Source organism: Nanorana parkeri, unplaced genomic scaffold, assembly GCF_000935625.1.
Source record: "Nanorana parkeri isolate BGI_ZX_2015 unplaced genomic scaffold, ASM93562v1 scaffold5, whole genome shotgun sequence".
Taxonomy (NCBI): Eukaryota; Metazoa; Chordata; class Amphibia; order Anura; family Dicroglossidae; genus Nanorana; species Nanorana parkeri.
In genome coordinates, this window is record NW_017306273.1 from 5,412,760 (window position 1) to 5,435,058 (window position 22,299).

Genomic DNA, 22,299 nt, shown 5'->3' on the forward strand with positions numbered 1-22,299 from the left:
ATATATCAACCTCTTTAATCTTGTGGATTTTCAAGGAGTCAAAGGGATTAATAAATTCCATTCTCAGCATCTCTCCTCACTCACAGTAAATGAATATTCTGCATTTTCCTCCACCTGAGCCACATGAGAGTAATAAATACCCTGGCCTGAAATTTATGGTAATCCCTCAGCCAATATTTCTTTTCTTTCTTGATTAGAAATCACTTGCTCCAGCCGGGCTGTGTCTTCATCTGCAATTACTGTTTGATTATTTCGGCTCAGTATTTGCGGGTAGCGCCAGCGGGCCCGGCTCTGCCTCCGTGTTGTGCCTCCAGTAAAACAAACACATACCATTATCCTGGCTTGGTGGCTGCCGCCGACATGTTACAAAAACAATCCGGGTTGATTGCACACCGGTCTCCTACTGAGTCTTCACCAACGTTTTGTTTTGGGTTTTTTTTATTACATTGCCATTTACTCCTGTGCATTATTGTCAACAGATTGTCAAGGAGAAAGGTGCCTACTGTCCATGTTTTGAAATTTAAACACAGACCGTACACTGGTAAAATCTCTGTGTACTGTAGGTCAACTCCCTCCATTTACTTTAGGTCAGTCTATTCATTTTACATAGTATTGAAGAAGAACTCTGCTAAACATTGGCCACATAACATAAACCTAAAGTAATTGTGGAGAAAAAAATCATCTGTGGAAAAAACACATAAAGTGAATTGGTACAATGTAAGGAAAGCAAAAGGTTAACCATAATGTAGACCTAAACAAACACATATACTTCCCTTCCATGCACTACACCAACCACTCCATTCAATCACAGTGAATGAATGGAAAGCCATATGTAAGCTTTGAGATGCTGGAGTCATACCTTACACAGGGCTATGGACTTCCTGTGTGAGAGTGCTGATTGGTTGAGTTCTATCACATAGCATGAGGTACATGCTCCTCCATACCTAAAAGTCCCCACAAGTCACATGCTCCTCCATACCTAAAAGTCCTCACAAGTCACATGCTCCTCCATAGCTAAAAGTCCCCACAAGTCACATGCTCCTCCATACTTGAACGTCCCCACAAGTCACATGCTCCTCCATACCTAAAAGTCCCCACAAGTCACATGCTCCTCCATACCTAAAAGTCTCCACAAGTCACATGCTCCTCCATACCTAAAAGTCCCCACAAGTCACATGCTCCTCCATACTTGAAAGTGTCCACAAGTCACATGCTCCTCCATACGTGAAAGTGCCCACAAGTCACATGCTTCTCCATACATGACATATACAGTGTATAGCCTGACACAAAATATTTTGGGGTTCATTTACTAATAAGGCTGTTTACTTTGCAAGTGAATTTACACTTTGCACGGTATATTTCCCTGAGCTTAGTGAATGAGGTGAAACTTCACTTTGCAATTAATACCCAATCGTGTGCATGGAAAAATAAAACAAAACAGTATTTTTGTTACACATAATTGGATGATGGAAGTCAGCAGAGCTTCACCTTATTCACTAAGCTAAAGGTCCCCACACACCTTACGATAATCGTATGATAATCGCGGGAAATCCCGCGATCGTACGATTATCGTAAGGTGTGTGGAAGCCGTGCGACCTCTACTACTGTAAGGTCGCACGACTTTTAACTTACGGACATGTTCGAGAACCCGCCGAGCATCGTACGACATTCGGCGGGTTTGTGGCATGTCCGTACGATGACAGCCGTACGGGCCGGTGTGCGCAAGCGCACACTGCCCGTTCGGCATTGCGGTAATCGGAAGCGTGGCTTGCGATCATCGCAAGTACGATCTGCCTATGCAAGATAGGCAGATCGTACGTTTTTTTAAGTACCTTACAACCATCAACCTTACAACCATGGTTGTAAGGTGTGTGTCCAGCCTAAGAGACCGTCTCCTTGCAAAGTGAACAGCTGATATGCCTTTCGCAAATCAATCCATTTGTGTTTGCCCTCTCCATTTCTCCTAAGGCTTCCTCTTATACTTATCCCTGTCACTTAATCCATGTTACCCTAAAACTTAATCAAACATCGAGGGGAGCTGGCAGGAGTGGGGATCAGGTAAGTAAATCTGCTTGACTCCAGTCCCCTAGACAAAAATTAGCATTTAACCTTGCAGTGTATAGATAGTCCCACTGCAAAGGTAGTTTTTTGTTTGCCAGGAGATGGGCTTTACAAAAATAAAATTTTGTGGTTTCTCAGTGTTGAATTTATGCTTTTTTTTAAATAAATAGTATTTTGCAGAACCCATAGCTAACTGATATATTATGCATGTGGTCAGATGCCAAGTTGGAAGTCGTCAAAGTTACTTTCTTGTTAAAATGTTTCTAACTCTGGAAATGTTGCATGTTCCTCACATGATATAATCCTTTTGGTAATTATCTAATTATAATACAGTCAGGCCTTTCTGTTATCATGGCACCTCCCCGGAGCACTGTTTATTATGTACAGTGGTTCCCCAGCTGTGGTTTGTTGACATTGGATTACATTTCCCAAATCTTCATTTCCGTACCACTCTCTGAAATGTGTGTTATGGAGGTAGAAGCATCCAACTCATTGTAACCAGCCATGTTATCGGTGCCCCCTAACAGTGCTCTCAACTGCACTTTGTATTAGCAACAAAATGGGACCATACCATCTCTGGGGTGTACCACCTCGAGGTACACCGCCACCATTAATTGCCTACCAAGATTAACCCCTTGGTGCTCTGGCAAACAGTTGCAGCAGTAACAGCATGTTAATTGGTCTAATGGGTTTAATGTCAACACACCCTAATTAGCTGATAAATAACAAGCTCGTTATTTTTCCTGTCTGCATTTCATAGTTTGCATTAATAATACCCTGGTATCAGTATTAGCCTGTAAGCGGTGGGTTCTATGCTGGACCTGAAAGCCAAGGCTCTATAATGATTTATAAGTTACAAGCAGTGGACGTCTCATTATTGCTGGATGTGCAATGTACACCAGTTGTCCTCTCTATTCAAAATATTTACCTCACTGTCCTCAAAAGCATGTAGCTTTTCCTACCCTCTGTCAAGTTTTAACCGTTGTCCTTGCCCTTGTTGGAAGATCTCCTTTCCTTGTTTTTCTTTGACCAACACAAAAGAGACAAGAAGGGAGGTAAAGGTTCTCAGTGGGTACAAAGACAGTAACAAAAACCCAACAAAGGTTGCTTGGTCCTATTGTGGGGATTGCACTAATTTCCGACTTGGTGACCACCATCATTGGAACAGGAAGTGAGCGAACCACTGCACATGTATGGTGTGGAGTGGGCGCCTAGAGAACAGTTGTTTTCTATATGCCCTTGTGGTGTGCCTGCATTGATTAATATTGATCAACCCAGCTTAACACACCAGGTGCGAATGAGCCCTAAAACTAAATTCCAGACAAATATATAAAATATAAATTTATAAAGTTGTGTATTGATTAAATTAAATTGAATTTAATTTAAAAATTATTTTTTTTTTCAATGCAATTTACGTGAGTACCCTTATATTGATTTCTAATCACTATTTATGATCTCATGTGAAGTAGAAATATGACTTGGAGAGGAAGGAGGAGCACTAGGAGCCAATCAGGAGTGCTGTGTGCACATGAGCTGTTAAGAAACATGCTGACTAGAGGAAAGAGAAGAGTGAGCACAGGGATGAGCTCATCAGGCTGTGCATAAGGAGGAGGTGACCACGTTCTATCATTTAACTTAAAAGTCAGGTCACCAACCAGGCTGTGCTGTTTAGCAGGGCTTTGTAAATTTTAAGACTGGCTGAAAAGATAAATAAATATTTTGGCAAGTATAAAGCTCCCCCATATGTATTCTATATGATTATAGGCTGTTTGCCTGGAGTTCAGCTTTAACTATAAGGTCTGGTCTTACTGCATAAGGTTTCCAGCTTGTAGACTTTAGATGGAAGTTGGGTGTGGATGGATTTGGGATACATATAAAGTTGGATTTGTGGTACATATGACATCTACATTTATAAACTGTAATTTTTCCCTTGGTTTATGGCTCTGGGCTCACATGATGCATCATTCTCAAAAGACAGAATTATATCAGTGCACATCAATTAAAAAGTGGCTTATTGCTTGATTGCTGAGATCAAATCCACCCCCAAAAAAATGTTTTTTTTTAATGGTTGCTGGCAAGTTTAATTACATGCTGGTCTCTCAAGAGTTCCTATGGTGAGATATCTCCACCATTACACCCAGTATGGCCTAGCTGCCAATGCCATTACAAATTCACATGTCACTGGTGGATTCTCCACAATGTGAACTCAACAAATAATTGGCTGTTCAGCTGTGAGATATTACCTAAATCATTTTTTGGTTGGAGTTGACCTTCAAGTAATTGTAATGGTTACATAGTTTTATATAAAAAAAATAAAACAAAAAGTAAAAGAAAGACACAGACTTATTTTTATTCACCTTTCTCCCCCTCAACAGGGCTCTAGATGTGAATCAATCCCATGATGCAACATGTGTCCCCAGCACCACCTCTATCAATGATGGCCACCCAGAGTGTGCCTCCACCCCCTTACCAAGAGAGCCCACAGGTGAGTGCAGACAAGGCCTGGGAGCAGCACATGCTCACTGGAAACCCCCTATAAGCTCACTATACACATTAAAGTCTGATTGTATAAACACCAACAACTAGGTAATGCAAGATGGGATATTAGTGAAATGGATTGTTAAGCAGACCCTCATATTACATTGTTGTACAATCAGATTGTAACATGTATGGCCAGCTGTACCCACCCTACTGTCTGATAAAGAACAATAAGAGCCCATGATCTGTTAATAAGACAGCAGCATGCTGGGACTCTACCCTTCCTTACTCTAGCTAACTGATACGGAACAGCAAGCAAGCTTGTTTCCTCTTCCTAACACATACATTGGACTCACAAAATAATAATGCATGCTGCGTTGTTACTGCTGTGCATTCTTGTATAGTCCAAAAAGGGATTAAAATGGGTTTATAGTTACTGCATGCATGATATTGTGTTCCCAATATTTTGTCTATAAAAGTTGGTTCACATAGATTTTTTAATGAGTTATCATTTCCTTAATCATCATTAGTGAACTGAGCCTATTATAAGATAAGCCGATTCGGCCATTTCTCCCCACTTGCTTTACATCTACTGCTAGAAACCAATGGCTTACCCCACCTCAGCCAGCAATTCTTCTTAAAAGTGAGCCTGTGGCCAGGCCAAGGACATTGAAGTGTTTACATATTCCTAACTGTAAGTAAATGCTTTTAAACAAGCTCTCATTAACCTGTGTAACCGCAGGCACTGTGGAGCAATTCATCCTTAAAATTTACAGCAGTACTAATGAAGTCCTTCAAGTTGTTTTTTTCAGCAGCTCAGCTCACCCTGCTGTTTCTTCCACTGCAGTAACTCATCAGCTCTGCTAACCTCCCAACAGTGACTCAGCAGCTTTGCTTCCCTTCCCAACAGTGACTCAAACAGCACACCTCACCCTGCTCTCCCATCACAGCAACTGCCTTCCAGCTTTCTGGTATCTAATATAAGCACCGATCAGTTCTGAGTCAGAGAGCAGCTTGAGCTGGAGCTACTGAGAGAAATAGAATTTGAGGATTAATTACTTTACAGTACCTGCAGCTACAGAGTTCAGTGGGCCTAGTATTAAGGCTTATTCACCGCTTGTTGTGAATATGTGAATAATATGAATGTACATAGCCTGGTCACAAGTTTACTTTAATTTAGACCAAAAGGCTGCACCATATTCTACTCCTTGCACAAGCATCAGATACAGATAGTCCATATTCTGAACCTGCTAAGATGTCATGATTGGAATATAATATACTTATACAGATTATAGTGTCATGAGCACTTTATTCTTCATACATCCCATAAATAACCGTCATATTGTATTGGTGTATAAAGAACCAACGGGGTGTTTATGGATAGACTGATAGTTTTATTAAAATAGCTGAACTATACACATGAGTGAGATAACCCTTCAATGGTCAGTTTATTTATGGAAACTCTTCCACAAGTGTCTGTGTCGAAATACTTATGATTCCCAGAACATCCAATCCTGTGTTTGCTTTTATGTCCTAAAAAGTGAAAGAAAAGGTAAATTCATCAGCTACTGCAAGTTCCTCTTTTTAGCAGACACATTAGACAAATGTGTAAAGGAGATTAGATGTTTTTCAACAACAATTTGTGTGTATCTCTACACATTCCCCCAGCTAGACATGTGAATTTCATTCGGTTCCGATTGCAAATTCGGACGAAATTTCGCAAATTCAGATTAATCCAAATGTCCGAATTGCAATGAGGCCGAATGTAAATGAATCTGAATGTTCTTTTAATTACATTTCTGAATTGGGTTCAAAATTAAACTAAATTGGACACGTGACTGTCTTCTGGCCAATCAGAAAACCCCACCTGAAGCTAAAACGAAATTCTGAAAGATCTGAATTCTGAAATGAAGCGGCGTTCAGACCCAAAACCCAAAAGAACGAAAAATACGAAACAAAACAATTGTTTTGCCGGCTTACATGTTTACCCCAAACTGATACTTTTTGGGGTTTAGAAGAAATTTCCCTTAATGTGGCAAATTGGTATAGGCTTGGCAGGTGATTGCGTTGCAGTCCAATTGACTGCAATGGTTACATTTGGAAAGCGGTACTCCCTGGCAAACATGACATGCTGCATAAAATTTGCCGTGGCGCAAAGAACAGCAGTCACCATGTTAGGTTATAGGTGGACGGGGGAGCAGTAAAGACGCAGGTCAACTGTCTGTTTTACCGCCCCTTTGTGAATGAGGCCTAAGTGTACTCTTCGCAAACATCTCAGTTCCTCCTCACCATTTTAGAAGGTACAGACTTCAGATACAGGGGAGTGGGACTTCTCATTGACATGGCTGGCCCAGGTCCCAGCAGCTAATATTGCCCTGTGACACTGACATCCCGTGAAATATCGCACATATTGTACATTAGCCTGGCTTTGTAGTTGATAGCTCAGGACATGGACATGGGAAGATCCTATTTACTATGGCCAGTCCTAACACCAATGGATCATTGTACAGGATGTAGAAGAACTTAGGGGAACATAAACGTTGCCCAGACTAGTTGCAGTAAGAAGGCAGGCTTGTCTGTTGAAGGCCTATACTTTGGTTTTCAAATCTGAGGATGATGGTGGTGGGATACCGGATGACCGGATGCAGGACAATGACCCAAACCACAAGTAAAAAAAAGCACCCAGAAATGGTTTCAGACAAAGCGCTGGAGATTACTGCACTGGCCAGCAATCAGTCCAGATCCGAATCCCATAGGAACCCTTCCAATGTGAGAGACCTGGAGCAGTTGGCAAAAGAAGAGTGTAACAAAATTGCTGTGGAGAGCTGTAAGAAACTCATTGATGGTTACAGGAAGCGATTGATCTCAGTTATTTTTTTTCCAAGGGCTGTGCTACCAAATATTAATTGAGGGTGCCAATAATTTTGTCCTGTCCATTATTGGAGTTTTACGTGGAATGTGTCAGATTTGGCTTTTTTTTTCCCTCCACTTTTTTGTGTCATACCAATACAAACACAAGAAATAAACATGAGAACGCCGAAACATTTGTAATTGGAACCATTTTCTATGCGAAGTGGGGCACCATCTGACAGAAATGCAGGGGTGCCAATATTTTTGGCCATGATTGCAAGTCTCCAATAACATGCAGAATACTGTCTTTTTAATAAATGATATCACTTTCCACAAAATGGGGATTGAAAAATTCAAAGGAAATTGAACGGATTTAAGTTCCTTATCTTTGACTGTTCAAAAATGTAACATGTGAATCAAGACTTTACATCTTCTCATTATTAATAATCTTTCATGCACACAAATGCCTCATGCATTATTTCAGACCTTCAAGCTTTCAGGTGCCTTCTAGCTGGTAAAGGTGTCATAGTGATAACTCCATTGGTGCAGGTATGGAGACAAGTATTCCCTAGATGCTCCCTCCCCAGAGCCCCCGGGCCCCGTTGTGTATTCACCTCTGATGCCACTGTAAACTTGAGATTTGTAAACAGCTCTACACTAAAATATAATCGTTATGTCATGTGTTTGTGTATATGAATCATTATCTTGTGTGTTTGTGTATATGAATCATTATCTTGTGTGTTTGTGTATATGAATCATTATCTTGTGTGTTTGTGAATCCAATAATGATTCAAATGATAAACAATGTGAACAATAAAGCTTGATTTTCTGAAGTCAAGGGTAATGATGTGTTGATTAGAATTGGAAGGAGCACAAACCCATATAAAGAACAGCTCCAGCAGAGCAACTATCTGCTCAGTTATGATACATATATACCATACCAGCAGAGCAACTATCTGCTCTGTTATGATACAGTATATACCATACCAGCAGAGCAACTATCTGCTCTGTTATGATACAGTATATACCATACCAGCAGAGCAACTATCTGCTCTGTTATGATACAGTATATACCATACCAGCAGAGCGACTATCTGCTCTGTTATGATACATATATACCATACCAGCAGAGCAACTATCTGCTCTGTTATAATACATATATACCATACCAGCAGAGCAACTATCTGCTCTGTTATAATACATATAATGTTGATTAGAATTGGAAGGAGCACAAACCCATATAAAGAACAGCTCCAGCAGAGCAACTATCTGCTCAGTTATGATACATATATACCATACCAGCAGAGCAACTATCTGCTCTGTTATGATACAGTATATACCATACCAGCAGAGCAACTATCTGCTCTGTTATGATACATATATACCATACCAGCAGAGCAACTATCTGCTCTGTTATAATACATATATACCATACCAGCAGAGCAACTATCTGCTCAGTTATGATACAGTATATACCATACCAGCAGAGCGACTATCTGCTCTGTTATGATACAGTATATACCATACCAGCAGAGCGACTATCTGCTCTGTTATGATACATATATACCATACCAGCAGAGCAACTATCTGCTCTGTTATAATACATATATACCATACCAGCAGAGGAACTATCTGCTCAGTTATGATACATATATACCATACCAGCAGAGCAACTATCTGCTCTGTTATGATACATATATACCATACCAGCAGGGCAACTATCTGCTCTGTTATGATACATATATACCATACCAGCAGGGCAACTATCTGCTCTGTTATGATACAGTATATACCATACCAGCAGAGCATTTATCTGCTCTGTTATGATACATATATACCATACCAGCAGAGCAACTATCTGCTCAGTTATGATACATATATACCATATGCAAACTCTTTTACCTCCCAATGGTCCTGTAATCACGTGTGCATATGAATTACCCAATCCTGCAATCTTATATGGCTGCATAGTACAATAAGAGTAATGTCACTTTTCAGAACATGCAGCTCCATAGACTCTGTGCCCCAACCCCTGCCCATCCTTTGAACGATTATACTACCTTGAGCCCACCTAAGTACCTCGTGGGTGCCAACTCCACAAAAAAGACACATTTTAGGTCATTTCACTATCGTAACTGAATTTTTTTTCATGAATTTTTAAGGAATGAACTGGAGGGCGTTTTATATATTTGCTTAGAGTTATTTTATTTTTTTAGCATTCGCGAGTTCTGAGAGGGGGATTTTCTTCTTCAAGCTGTGCTAGGACAGCTCAACTGATAAATGCTATTGTGTCCTGCTGGTGCTCGCTATTATGTATTACTCACCACTTTTCTGCCATGGTTGCTGTTTCTGCAGATCACAATATCTACAGCTTATTATTTCCCCGAAACATTAGTGATGGCACTTTTCAATGTTCTTCCATTTGCCAGGTAGAATAAAGTTCAACATCTGTGATTGAGTGGTCTAGCACTGGCTTTCCAGTGAAGCCACATGAACTGATGTGAACAGTATAGCCTCCTTCTACACATGTGCTCTGTGCTGTGCTAAGTTACCCAAAGACAAGAGGTGACAGTTGATGAATACAGATGTTTTTTTAATGAATTAGGCATCAATCTCATGTCATCTCAGGTTACTACCAAGTCAGCAGTTTGGGAGCATGTCCCCTTTGCTTTTGTTACTTTGCTGAAAATCTGGGGCTCCCTACTCCACTACTCTTTCCCTTTGCATTGAGTTTCCTGCTCCCTATTCCACTGCTCTTTCCCTTTGCATTGAGTTTCCTGCTCCCTATTCCACTGCTCTTTCCCTTTACATTGAGATTCCTGCTCCCTATTCAACTGCTCTTTCCCTTTACATTGAGATTCCTGCTCCCTATTCCACTGCTCTTTCCCTTTGCATTGAGATTCCTGCTCCCTATTCCACTCCTCTTTCCCTTTGCATTGAGATCCCTGCTCCCTACTCCACTGCTCTTTCCCTTTGCATTGCTATACTGCTCTTTCCCCTTTGGATTGCTACAAACTCAACAAGCCAAACCTGAAGCTTTGTGATCCCTTCTCTCTTTCCTGTCTGACTGACCTCTTGAAGTATAACTGAACTTTCAGTTCAGTTACACTGATTGGTTGCTGTAACGATCAGCATTGAACCTTTGGCACCTGCTTGCTGTTTCTCAGCACCACAGTTCAGGTGTCTGCTGTGCACATCTCTAACCCCATTAGTGGATTGAAAGCGAGGTCAGCGCTTCAAGTCTGCACCTGATTAATAGGTTTGTCTGTTTGCTCATGCCCCGGATAGGGGTTTGTCTGTCTCTGACTTCTGTCTGACTGTTCATGCCTTGCATTATACCTGTATATTATTTGGGCTGCAATTGTACCCGGCTTGTCTGACCTTAACCTATTCATTGTCCTGTTACCTTTGCTATTGCCAGTCATACAGTAGTTCTAATTACCTGCCTGGATCCTGGACAATGTTTAAGATCTATTTGTCTGAGCCTGCTCTGACCATAATGCTGTGCACACACCTTACAACCATCGCAGGACTTTTGTCTTGCAATGGTTGTAAGGTACTTAAAAAAACGTACGATCTGCCTATCTTAGACAGGCAGATCGTACTTGCAATGATCGCAAGCCGTGCCCCCCTGAGGGGCGGGCTTCCGATGACCGCAATGCCGAACGGTCAGTCCGGCTTTTATCGTACAACAATCGTACGAACATGCTACACACCCGCCGAACATCGTACGATGCTCGGCGGGTTTTCGAAGTTAAAGTTTTAAAAGTCGCGCGACCTTACAGTAGTAGAGGTCGCACGGCTTCCACACACCTTACGATAATCGTACGATTGCGGGATTTCCCGCGATTATCGCAAGGTGTGTGGGGACCTTTAGCCTGCTGACTCTGCTTCGGTCTGCTGTTTGCTCTGTTCGTTTATCTGAGAATTCACACCGCTCTAGCATCTAGCATCTGTCCTGCCTGTTGTTGGCTTTTGTTGCTCTTGGCAAAGCACAAGGTCTACCGGACTTACTATAACCACCTACTGCTCCTCCTGCAAACCTTAAGCCTGTGACACACTGCACGCGAAGCAAAGGGAAGCAGCGGTGTGCGCACCTCCGCTTGCAGTGTGTCTTGCAATTTTCACTCCAGGACATCAGCTTGCGAGAGTTCGCATAGCTGAGCATTACCGAGATTTAACCAATCGGCTTGCACGTATAAACCCACATATCAGGATGTGAATTCTATTGAGTTGATACGAGTGAGCCAATTGGCTGAAGATGAAGTCTTTCATCTCGCCGCGCTCAGCTACTGTAGCTCTCACACACTGCATGCGAATGTCTGCAACTCACAGATTCACTTTGCAGCGCTGGACTTCACATGCAGTGTGTCACAGGCTTTATACTCACCTGTCCCCACTCCACTGAGACCTTCACTAAGGTCAGGCTTCTCCCTCAAATACTGTATGTACCTTAATCTCCATTTTTCTCTATTGAGTGCTGCCTTTTACCCCATCAAAATGTGAATTCTACATTAAATGGTGATTGTTATGCACTTGCACTAAAGGAGCCAGACTCAACAGATAAGATTTTGAGAAGAGGCTGTACAGCACTAAGTAGGCCACTCATCAAAGATCTCAGCAAAGCTGGGATAGGTGAACATAAGACTTGCAAAGGGGGCTAGGGATAGCCAAAGCAACCAAATAAGTGAATACTGTATATACAGAACGTACAGTTACACTTCAAAGTAGAACTTCAGCCAAAGATCTCTGTGAGTGTCTTTGTTGGAGCTTTGTCCTTACTTCCTTTATCACAAGAGTTGAGGTGTAATCTTTACAGCAATAACATCCTGACACTTTTAATCTATTGGCTTAAAAAAAAAATCACCCCCCTTTCCCGAATCTTGGTGTGTCCATAGGTTTGCACATACATGAGATGATTGTTGCTAAGTCTGACCAAGTGACGTCACCTGACATTCCTGGGTGATCGGTCTGAGAGAACAGGCAATTAGCTAGGCCAGTTTTGGCTTCTAATATATATTGTTTTCCTAATGAAGAGGCCTGCACTGGTGTGTCTGGGTCCTTCTCTTTATACATCAACATGTTAACAAAAAGATCTTTAAATTAGATTAGTCAGTTGTGGCCACGTCTCCAAATTTCATCTTCGTGCTTGGGATCATTCTTTTCTCCACAGATAATTTTTCATTTTTGACCCAAAGCTTTACTTTTTTTACTCCCCCAGCAGTTATACGGAATCTTCTTCCTAATTATGCCATAATAGAAGTATTGATCTTGTTCCGCAGTCTTTCCAATGTTTTCTGGCACAGTTATTGATGACAGATGCTGTACTTTTATATTATGCATTCTTAAGAACTTTGCTATTTGGCATTTGATGTCTTGTCAGCCTCTGAAAGTTTGCCCAGCTAGCTTCTCCCAGAGTTCGCTTTTTTTTTTTGTGCAAAGGAAGACAAATTAGAGCTCCAAGTCAGCCTTTCTTAATCAATCTAGGAGCTGTACAGCTGCTGACCATACTGAGGTCCACCACGAGTTGGCTGAAATAACCTTCCTGCTGATTTCTGGAATTTTCTGACCTAACTCGGGAGATCCTTATCACCACATCAGACTACAGCTGATAATGATCTAACATATAATGTCTTGTCCAATTAACTCCTTCACTGGAACCAACTTCAGAGCCTTCTTTTTCATAATTTCATTATAGCTTTTGGAGAATTCAAGTCTTATGATTTTATGACATAGTTTGTTTTTAAAAGCAAGTCAGCAGTCCGGGCACCAGAGTACCCCTAGTGTCACTGTGTGTGCTGGGAGCTCCTAAAGGAAAACACACCATCAAGAACAACCTTAACCATCTGGGGAGGCTGAAGCCTCTCGATTCCGCGCAGATTCATCAGCAGCTGGAAGAGGTTTAGGGCTAAAAGGATTAGCTGAGAGAATCAAATACCTTGGATCTGCAGAAATAGAGGAGTTAGTTAAGTGTGAAGAGTCTAATTAAATTCACATTTTACTGCAAATAAACTCATCACAGCTGCTGAATGGCAGCCCCCGGCCTCCCCGGGGATTCAGCGCCCGGTCTCATCTTCCTCCTGTGTGTGTGATGATAGAGCACCTAGGTGCAAAAAAGGAAGGGTCTATGTGGCCCTAATCCCTAGAAAAATCTACATTGCAAGCACTACATTAGACATGATAAAATCCAGTCATTCTTCTATGTTTGTGAAAACGGTTCTTTGTTGTGACTGTTTATGTGGCTGGCTGTTTCCCCTCCATTAACAGTCTTCCCACTTTTGGATGTGGGCAAGAAACTTTCTTATTTTGTTTTTTGTAATCTGGAAACATTGAAATATTTGATCATTAAGCAAAGGAGTGAACAATGTTTTGTTTTTAGGACAGTGATAGGCTACATGACCCAATCCATTATAATGAGTAGTAGATCCACCATAGATAAAAGCAGCTGGACTTGTATGCAAACGGTGACTTTGCTGTAGAAATTGTATTTATTCACCCCCCAGACACACACCAGCGATCTAGTGTTAAAGTTCAGGACTACCACCCCCTATCTTGTTGTCACCCCTAAACATGATGTCATCATCTTGCTGCTGTCTCCTGGAGCCTCAGAGGACTCCTCCAAACAGCCAATGGGAAGTGTCCATGTCAGACAGACAATAACGTGGGGGAACCCACAGAAGGACCCTCACACTGTATAGTCTAGAACAGTGGTTCTCAACCAGTATAGCCTCAGGACCCACATTTGTCTTTGGTCATTATGTCGTGACCCAAGTCGCACCACACTGGAAAATACAGCATTGCGGTACCGCATATTCCAGTGCAAGCGGGTGGGAATTGTGTGGCAACACAATGCACCTCCCGCACCAGAATGAACAATAGGTTCGATTGCTTGGTAGTTTGCGATTAAAACACTGACAGACACACAACCACAGACACAATCTTTAATGTGGGCTGCTGTGCTGTGACGGAGCTCCATCCATACGTGTATTGCGTGTACAGCTCCTTTGCACTCCCTGTAGAGGTGTCGGGAGCCAGAATGTGACGTCACTCCAGTCACACGAGGGAGCTGTAAGCAATGCACATATTGATGGAGCTCCCTCACGGCCATAGCTCTAGCCACTCCACCTCAAGCTGACACTTGGTGCCAGGCAGCATTTTTTGAATGGCTGCACGGCCCCAGAACTGACAGTGCTGCGCTCACTTAGTGCAGTGGAAGGCATGCAGCGACCCACTGAACATGGGGTCGCGACCCACTTTTGGGTCACGACCCACCAGTTGAGAACCACGGGTCTAGAAGATGTGGGACCTCTTTATTTTTTTTATTTAGCATGTAATTTGGGCAGATTACATTTTGGTCAATTTGTGGACACATATACTATTAGATTGTTCATGGATATAGGAAGTAAAGTTATTCAGCCGCTGAGGTTGTAACAAAATTGTATCCTTCTTTACACTTTTCTACTTGCTATCTGGCCCTTTACCGCGATGCAGCCTGTACACATCATCAGTGACCAAACACGGGGAACGAATAAGGCTTCTCTTCATCACTAATATGGCTATTTGCAAATCTTTGTGAGCTGTTGATAATTAACTCTGATTTTCTCGTTATTGAGCTTGGCTCGCTCATTTACATAGCACATTTACATAGCATCGCTTGCTGTGTTTAGTAATAAATATTCATAGATGTGTTTCTGTGCATTTTTATGGGGAAAAGGTCAAATTGTAACAAATTGTATTCTGTATCTGTGCACGGTGTTGACGCAGACAAGACCATCTGTGACACCGGGATCACGGACATGTTACTGATCCTATTTAGTATTAAGTGTTCTCCGCAGGTAAATATGTCTATGAGGTTACAAGGCGTCCTAAAAGGAATTCACATTTAAAGGCATTTTCAGCATTTAGTGGAAAAACTATCTGTAGAGCAGAGGTGATCAATCTTTTCAGTAGCCGTTAGAAGTGTCAATGAACCTTCTTTTGGGACCCGTTTTGTCATTTGACCATTACTGCTATCTGGGGGACCCCAAAAATTGAGCGTAGGGTCCTATTTAGGGTTCTTAGGATGTAGATGTCATCAGCACGATGTAAACATGTCTACTCTGAGCCTGATGAAGGGGACCCTGTGCAGCCCCGAAAGCGCTTGATATTCTCAGTGACATCTATCAATAAATGGTTTTGCACTGACTTATGAGTTTCTGTCGTGCTGGTGACATCTACATTCTAAGCTGTTTTGTGTGCGGCGCCATCCGCTGTCATTTCAAGCACCCATTTACTTTTTGGGATTCCCGGTAAGGAGTGCTACAGGATTTATGACTTTTGTACCATTTAGGGTTCTGACCCACTGGTTGTGTTCCTCTGTGCTTGGACTGTTGAGGTCACTTCCAGTAGTTTGCAGAATTGTAAATGGGTACCAAATCTTTCGTCACATGGCAGTGGTTTTGCACAAATTTACTTTTTTTATTATGGCTAGGACTAAAAAAAAAAAAATACTGAACTTGGTAATGACAGCAATGACTTATAACTTATTAAGATGATATATGGAGGGCATGAAGTGAAGGACCCAATTGGGTAGCTCGTTTGGTGTAGGGCAGGGGTAGGAAGACTTGGCCCTCCAGCAGAGGTGAAACTTTAAATCCCATCATGCATCTGCCTCTCGGATTCATGCCTATGGCTGTCAGAGTCTTCAATGCCTAATGGGATTTGCAGTTGCAGCCGGCCTTAGGGGTGTGCGAGCAGTGCGGCCGCACAGGGTGCCATGGCAACAAGGGCGCCGTGCGGCCGACACAGCTCGTCCTGGGGGCGGCGTCTCTACCACATCTGGAAGGCTGGAATTTGCCCACCCCTGGTGTAGGGGTTCTTCTTAGGCAGCTCTATGAAGAAGAACAGGGGTCATGGCTTGGCTCTTAACTGGAATATGGCAATAATATCCAAGAGGACCATGCAAGAATAAAGGTGTCCAGTATGTGCATTCAGTTAAAGGTTAATCCATTTCGGGGATTTCCAATTTCCTGAGGGATACATCTTGGAGTTTTGTATAAACGCTCCCTAAGCTTGCTTCAATCACTGATTTGGAAGATTTATTTTTAGAAAACATGTATTCCACGCAGATTACGCTCCATCCAGAATTTTCGAGGCCCTGATGAACCAGGCCCCTTGAAACCCCTCAAACGCGTTGGCTTTTCACTGAACGTGTTTAATTCTGGACACAAACAATAATTATGGTGCTCTCTCATAATTGCGTAGACCATAAGGAAAGCCAAAAACGTCTAAAATATAGCCCCTTGAAAAAAAAAATGTTTCCTGAATCCTAGAAATTAAATCATAAACCTAAAAGTACAGCAATTGTTTGCCCGGTAATAACAAAGGCATCAGAGAGAGAATCCCCAAATCCGTTCATGTCATACCAGCATGAAAATAGGTTACAGCGAGCATGGAAAGGTAACATTTTACTTTCCGGTAAACATTACAACGTAACCTTAAACTATCTACACACTGAGAAAACACTATAGTTTCCCTTTTTAAATGTTCCACTTTCCCTGTATTTTGATCCAGCTGATACGAAATGAAGATTTATCTCAGAGAGGAGAAATCTATTTAGAGATAAACTCTGGCTAGCAGCCGCGCCGCTCTCTGAATTGGTCCCCAGCAGCTGCATAAATGCGGAGCGCCAGCGTCCTTCCCAGAGCTCACTGCAATGAGAACGTCTCAGCTGGTGGCTGTTTTGAAACTTTGAGCCGACTGGCTCCGGATTTACATTTTCATTGCATTCAGTAGCTGCTCCTTTTATCTCTGCTGCCTCTGTCCTTTTCAATTAGACTGCGAGCAAACGAGGAGCGGGAAGCGCTTCACACCGGTCTAAGGTGTGCGGAAACTCACACTATGAAGATTGCACTCGGATTAGAATAATCGCCCACGTATTGCCTAACAACATCCAGAACAGAGGGCTGAGAAACCAATCTGCAGGGCGCTGGGTGGTATATGAACCTCTCAGATGTAAATACTATCTCTAGGGACTTTTCAGGACTTATCGTAGTGACCTTGACTCTGCCATGTGCAGTAAATGAGAATTCCTCTGTTGTGCAGTATATATAGAAGGCCTGTGATCTTTACTATTAGGTACTCGCAGACATTGAGTGCCACCATGGTACAGGCTTAGCCAGTTTCTTCTCATTACCGTTCCAGTGCAAATCCTCTATACACAGAGTGACTACTGCCGTGTGTATTATACTTCTATGCATAAAGCCACACCAAGTCTTAGCCTACCATTTAGAAACATATCAATGACCTGTCTACAAAGTCATTTAGTAAGCCCTAACACCTACTCATCAACCCTTGTGCCAAAGATGTAAAAAGTAAAATGTGGCTAGAAGATTGTACATCCTCGTTGTATGACTTGACTTGAAGCTCAATTAAACTTTGGGTTTAAATCAGCTGAATACATTCCTGTTGCACTAAAACGGCAGGTGTTTAAAGGCTTACAGTTTGCTTGCATCAGAAAGCAGCCACAGCCGGAGAAGACAAGCCTGTACCTGCCAGCATGCTTCAGAGAAGGACCCTTGCTCTCTCTGTAGAAGCAATGGCCTCTCTGCAAAGGTCCAAAATGCCCCTGGGGAGTTAGAGCTGGAGCTCACCAATCAGCAGGCAACATAGCCTTTGCTAATTGCATTCTCAAACAATTCATTCCCACACAGCTTCCTGCTCATGTATCACTGGCCCCTCCCTTTTAGATTGTAAACCCTCACGGGCAGGGCCCTCCTTACCATCTTGTCTTGAATTGTCTTGTAATTGTAATGTCTTCCTTATATTGTAAAGCGCTGAGCAAACTGTTGGTGCTCTATAAATCCTGTATAATAATAATAATAATTGCGGAGCTATAGGTCTCTATATCACAAGGGGGCATGTTGGACATGTGGAGAGACCCCACTGCTTCACAACAGAGAGCAAAGGGCCTTCTCATTATCACCACCATGAAGAGTGCAGTCCTAATCTGAGCATGGCATTAAGATGTATTGGGAGTTGGATAAGGCCATTTATGGCCACCCAAAGGGCCTCCAAACATTGTTCCAGCATCCAATGCATTTGACTCAGTGGCCTACACACATTGCATTGTGAGATACAAGGAAAGTACTACATCTCTGACTTTGAGCTGACTCAAGAATTTTATGCCGCAGTGTTCCCAAGTTCAGGAAAAATCCCTGTAGTACCATCTAATCCTTAACTGTGTCACAATATCACCCCACTTGTATGAATCTCTGATTGACGTGGCTGAAATGTGCTTGTCTCTGTGCCCTGGAGAGGTCCTGGTAGGGCCACCCTAGACAGAGATCGAATTGTAGAGCACAGACTAAGAACCCAGGTCAATGGGCTTGTGTAGCTGGGCAAATCCACTTACATTTGATGTCAGTTGGAGGCACTTTTGAAGTCTTTAATAACTGGTTGAGAGGAGCATTTGACTTGCAGTTGACCCCCTTCTGACCTACATGTTCCCCCCTTCTAAGATGCATCAACCTGCTTCAAGCTGCTTTTACATTTCCATAAATGAATGGGGAGAGAAGCCAAAATGTGAACCAAATCTTGTTGACCCAGACTCTAAAAGTGATTCCCTTAATCTCCAGGGTTTGGAAGTTAGGCTCGGGGCTAACAACCCTAAAATGTGAAAATAAAATATGTTCAAAAACAGCCGCTGCCTTACAAGTCAGTAGGCATAATAAGCAATGTGATGGCGATGGTTAATATGATATCATTAGAAATGTCCGAACTACTTACCTAGCAGTGTACGCATCTGGATGAAAGGAATGCTGTGTCCCCCTTTCTGTTTAAACTTCGTAATACTGTATGTGTGGCTGGGTTGTCCCTTTAATTGCACACCAGACATGAGAGCAAAAGTCTCAGCTGTATATGTAGTCTGTTGTCACATGCAAGGTTTGTTTATGATATACAATAAGACATTGAGCGCTAGATCACAATATACTAACCCATCCTTTCATGTCTTCGAGCAGATGACGGCCACCGCTCAGCAGACTGCCAAGGCCCAGCCAGTCCATCTCCCAGCATCCTCTGCGGCAGCTAACCCTGTCCCCGGTGCTCCAATTGACCCTCAGGCGCAGCTGGAAGCTGACAAGCGTGCTGTCTACAGGTACTTGAAAGATCTTCTTGCAGACTCTGTAAAATGCTAATGTGCGGCTCCACAGTGATGTGCCAAAGTACAGTGCGAATCCAGCCTCGGGCTGACTTGTCAGCATGATTCTCGTGTTAGCAGCACTTGTCATTGCCTCTTCTTCTCTGTTCTGTTTCCCCAACAACATGACTTTAAAATGAGATTAAAGTCAGAGCTCTGATCAGTGAATGTTGTAGGTGCTGATGCTGAACGTTAGTGATGAGGGACGGCTAATGCACGTGATCCGCAAGACTCCAACATCATATTGGTGGACAATAGGTCTGCAGACAGCAGAGTGCACTTTGGTGGATTAGGACAATCATATCTGTGTTTGTACTGATTGTATATCGGGGAGTGTGCACGCCATCCTCTCCTGAACAGCTAAAATTAACGTATAAGCAGGTATAAAAGTTTCCCATGTGGTTTAGGGTGTCAGTTTGGGAGTAGAAGACGGAGTAGTCTCAGTTGTCACTGTGGCATTTGAGTGGATAGTGGTTTAGATGTCAACAGGGCCGAAATAAGGTCTGTGGGGCCCCCTGGCAAAATATTGTCTGTGGGAGGCCAACCTTTATAAACAGTAGGAAACCAAGAATAAAAATTCCAGACTACTGAGGTGTGAGCTGGTAATAAATACTTCCTGGAACAGGTATTTTTTCCATTTTACTGTTTGGTAGCTTATTGGGAGTTTTTGAATCCTTGGATTGTGCAAGAGGTCAGGGAGCACTCTTGGCTCTTTTAGGGCACCAGGCCGAATTGAGGGTGTGGACAGAATATCTGTGTTTTTAGGGCCATGGTTACAGACCTTTTCAGGGGTGCTAGACTCGTGGTAATATGTTCCTCAAAACAAAGCTCTTTCTTGGTCTCTCACTCCCACATATGGCACCAAGCTGTGGTAATACATGGGCAAATGTGGCAAAACATAGTCAATGTTCTGCATGATTTAGATGTTTTCTGCTCCATTGGCTACCAAGCGAATCTCACAGTCCCAATGGCTTGTGGTTGGCATATTGCTTACTCCCTGGGAGGACACTGGGGGAGTAGTGATATAACTGAGTTGGGGTTTTCGATGTAGGAGGGGTAAAAGAAGACACAGTAGGGGTGATAAGGTGATAAGTAGTACTGGCGGATTCTTGTCGTCAGTGGAGGAGATTAACTTTACAGGGGGTTCTGCAAACAAAAGAGTGGTGTAGTAAAGCGTAGATCATGGGGGTGGGGGAGAGGGGCAGCACAGTGGGGTACTGGATGAGGAATAGAGGTGCAGAACAGGGGGGTGCCAGGACAGTGGAAGAAAGGAGCACTATCGGGGAAAGGCACTGGAGGCAGATGATAGACATTGACATTGGGGTGCTAGAGGCTAACAAGAGGAGCAGTACAGAGACGTGAAGGAGGCAAATGAGAAGAGCAATACAGAGGGGTATTGGAAGCAACCAAGGAGATGCCTTGATTACAGTGGGTAAAGTGAACTTATACCTTAAAGCACATGTGTCAAACTCAAGGCCCAGGGGCCAAATCCGGCCCACCAGGCCATTTCCTAGACTTCTACTTTCAGATCTAGGTATTAAGTTATTACTAAAACCAGTGGTAATTGAATGCAGAGGCAATTATGGTAAAGATTAGATACATTTATATAGTCTTACAGGCCCTTTGAGGGCAACCATAATGTTGATGCGGCGCTCGATTAAATTGAGTTTGACACCCCTGCCTTAAAGGTAATGTTAGCTATAATTCCAGATTAAAAGCAGCAGAGCATTTCTTTATATGTGGCCGTGTCTATGTCAGGGGTCACCAGCTTGGAAAGTACAAGTCCTATGAGGCATTGCAAGACTGACAGCCACAGGCATGACTCCCAGAGCCAAAGGAATGATAGGATTTGTAGCTTAACCACAGCCTGAGTGCTGAAATTGCCTACCTCTGGTCCATATCCTTACTACAGACTTGTTGGACACTGTCAGAAGGACAAGCTTGCCATAAAAGTCCCCTTTTAAGTCTCATTGTGGCAATTTGTACTATTTTAGGTCAGGTATCATCAGGGAATTTTGGTAAGTTATCTCAGGTTTCACTGAGGGAGGAGGAAAATAAAGTGTAAGAGGCAGTAAGCAGACGATCAGCAGCAGATATTTCCTGCCATCGGTTTCCTGTCTGTTTGGAGCTGTCCGTATGTGCAACGTGACTCCTAAAGATGTCACCCCACCAGGGCTTAATCAAGCAATGAATGCTAATACTATGCAGATTCCTCCCGGCTCTGGCTGCTGTTACGAGAGGATGGAGAAAGACAGGGAGGATCGCTCTGTTTTATTCTCTCTTTTTTTCCCCTTAGTTTTTTTTTTTTTAATTAAAATTTCTTGCCTCTGGGTAGCATGACAGTTCAAAACCACAGTGGGGATTTTTTCATTTCATGTCAATAAATTTAACAAGGCCCCATTCAATTCAAATTAACACACGGTCTCTGAGGCTTTCATGCTCCATAGTATCAGCACAGATAAAAAGGGAACAATTTTTCGGCCTAATTGAATACTCAAAATAAATGTAAATTAAAAAAAAAAAGTCTGTCGTAGTAGCAAAATCAGAAATATTTTGCAAAATTGCCGAGGAGACCCTGAGCCATTCGGCACGCGGCCTTTCTACATATGACTTCTCACAATGTGGCATCGGTGACTGACAGCCATCTTGGTCGAGGGAATGCCGCTCCCATGTATGCATACTTGGCATGCTAGACCATTCCTCTTCTTCCAGTAAGCGGCAGAACCCCACCT

The 22,299-nt window shown here is 42.7% G+C and overlaps 1 protein-coding gene across 2 annotated transcripts in view; it reads left to right on the forward strand.

Moving 5' to 3' along the window:
- The window catches only part of PKNOX2 (PBX/knotted 1 homeobox 2), a 115,227-nt gene that overhangs the window by 32,025 nt on the left and 60,903 nt on the right, over positions 1 to 22,299 (forward strand). Inside the window, exons 2-3 of one of the 2 annotated variants that reach the window (XM_018552560.1) lie at positions 4,437 to 4,546; positions 19,389 to 19,525. In XM_018552560.1, coding sequence (XP_018408062.1) covers positions 4,460 to 4,546; positions 19,389 to 19,525 — 224 coding nt within the window. In that variant the 5' untranslated portion in view covers positions 4,437 to 4,459. The remainder of the gene's footprint in view (positions 1 to 4,436; positions 4,547 to 19,388; positions 19,526 to 22,299) is intronic. The other variant, XM_018552568.1, reaches the window with a different exon arrangement.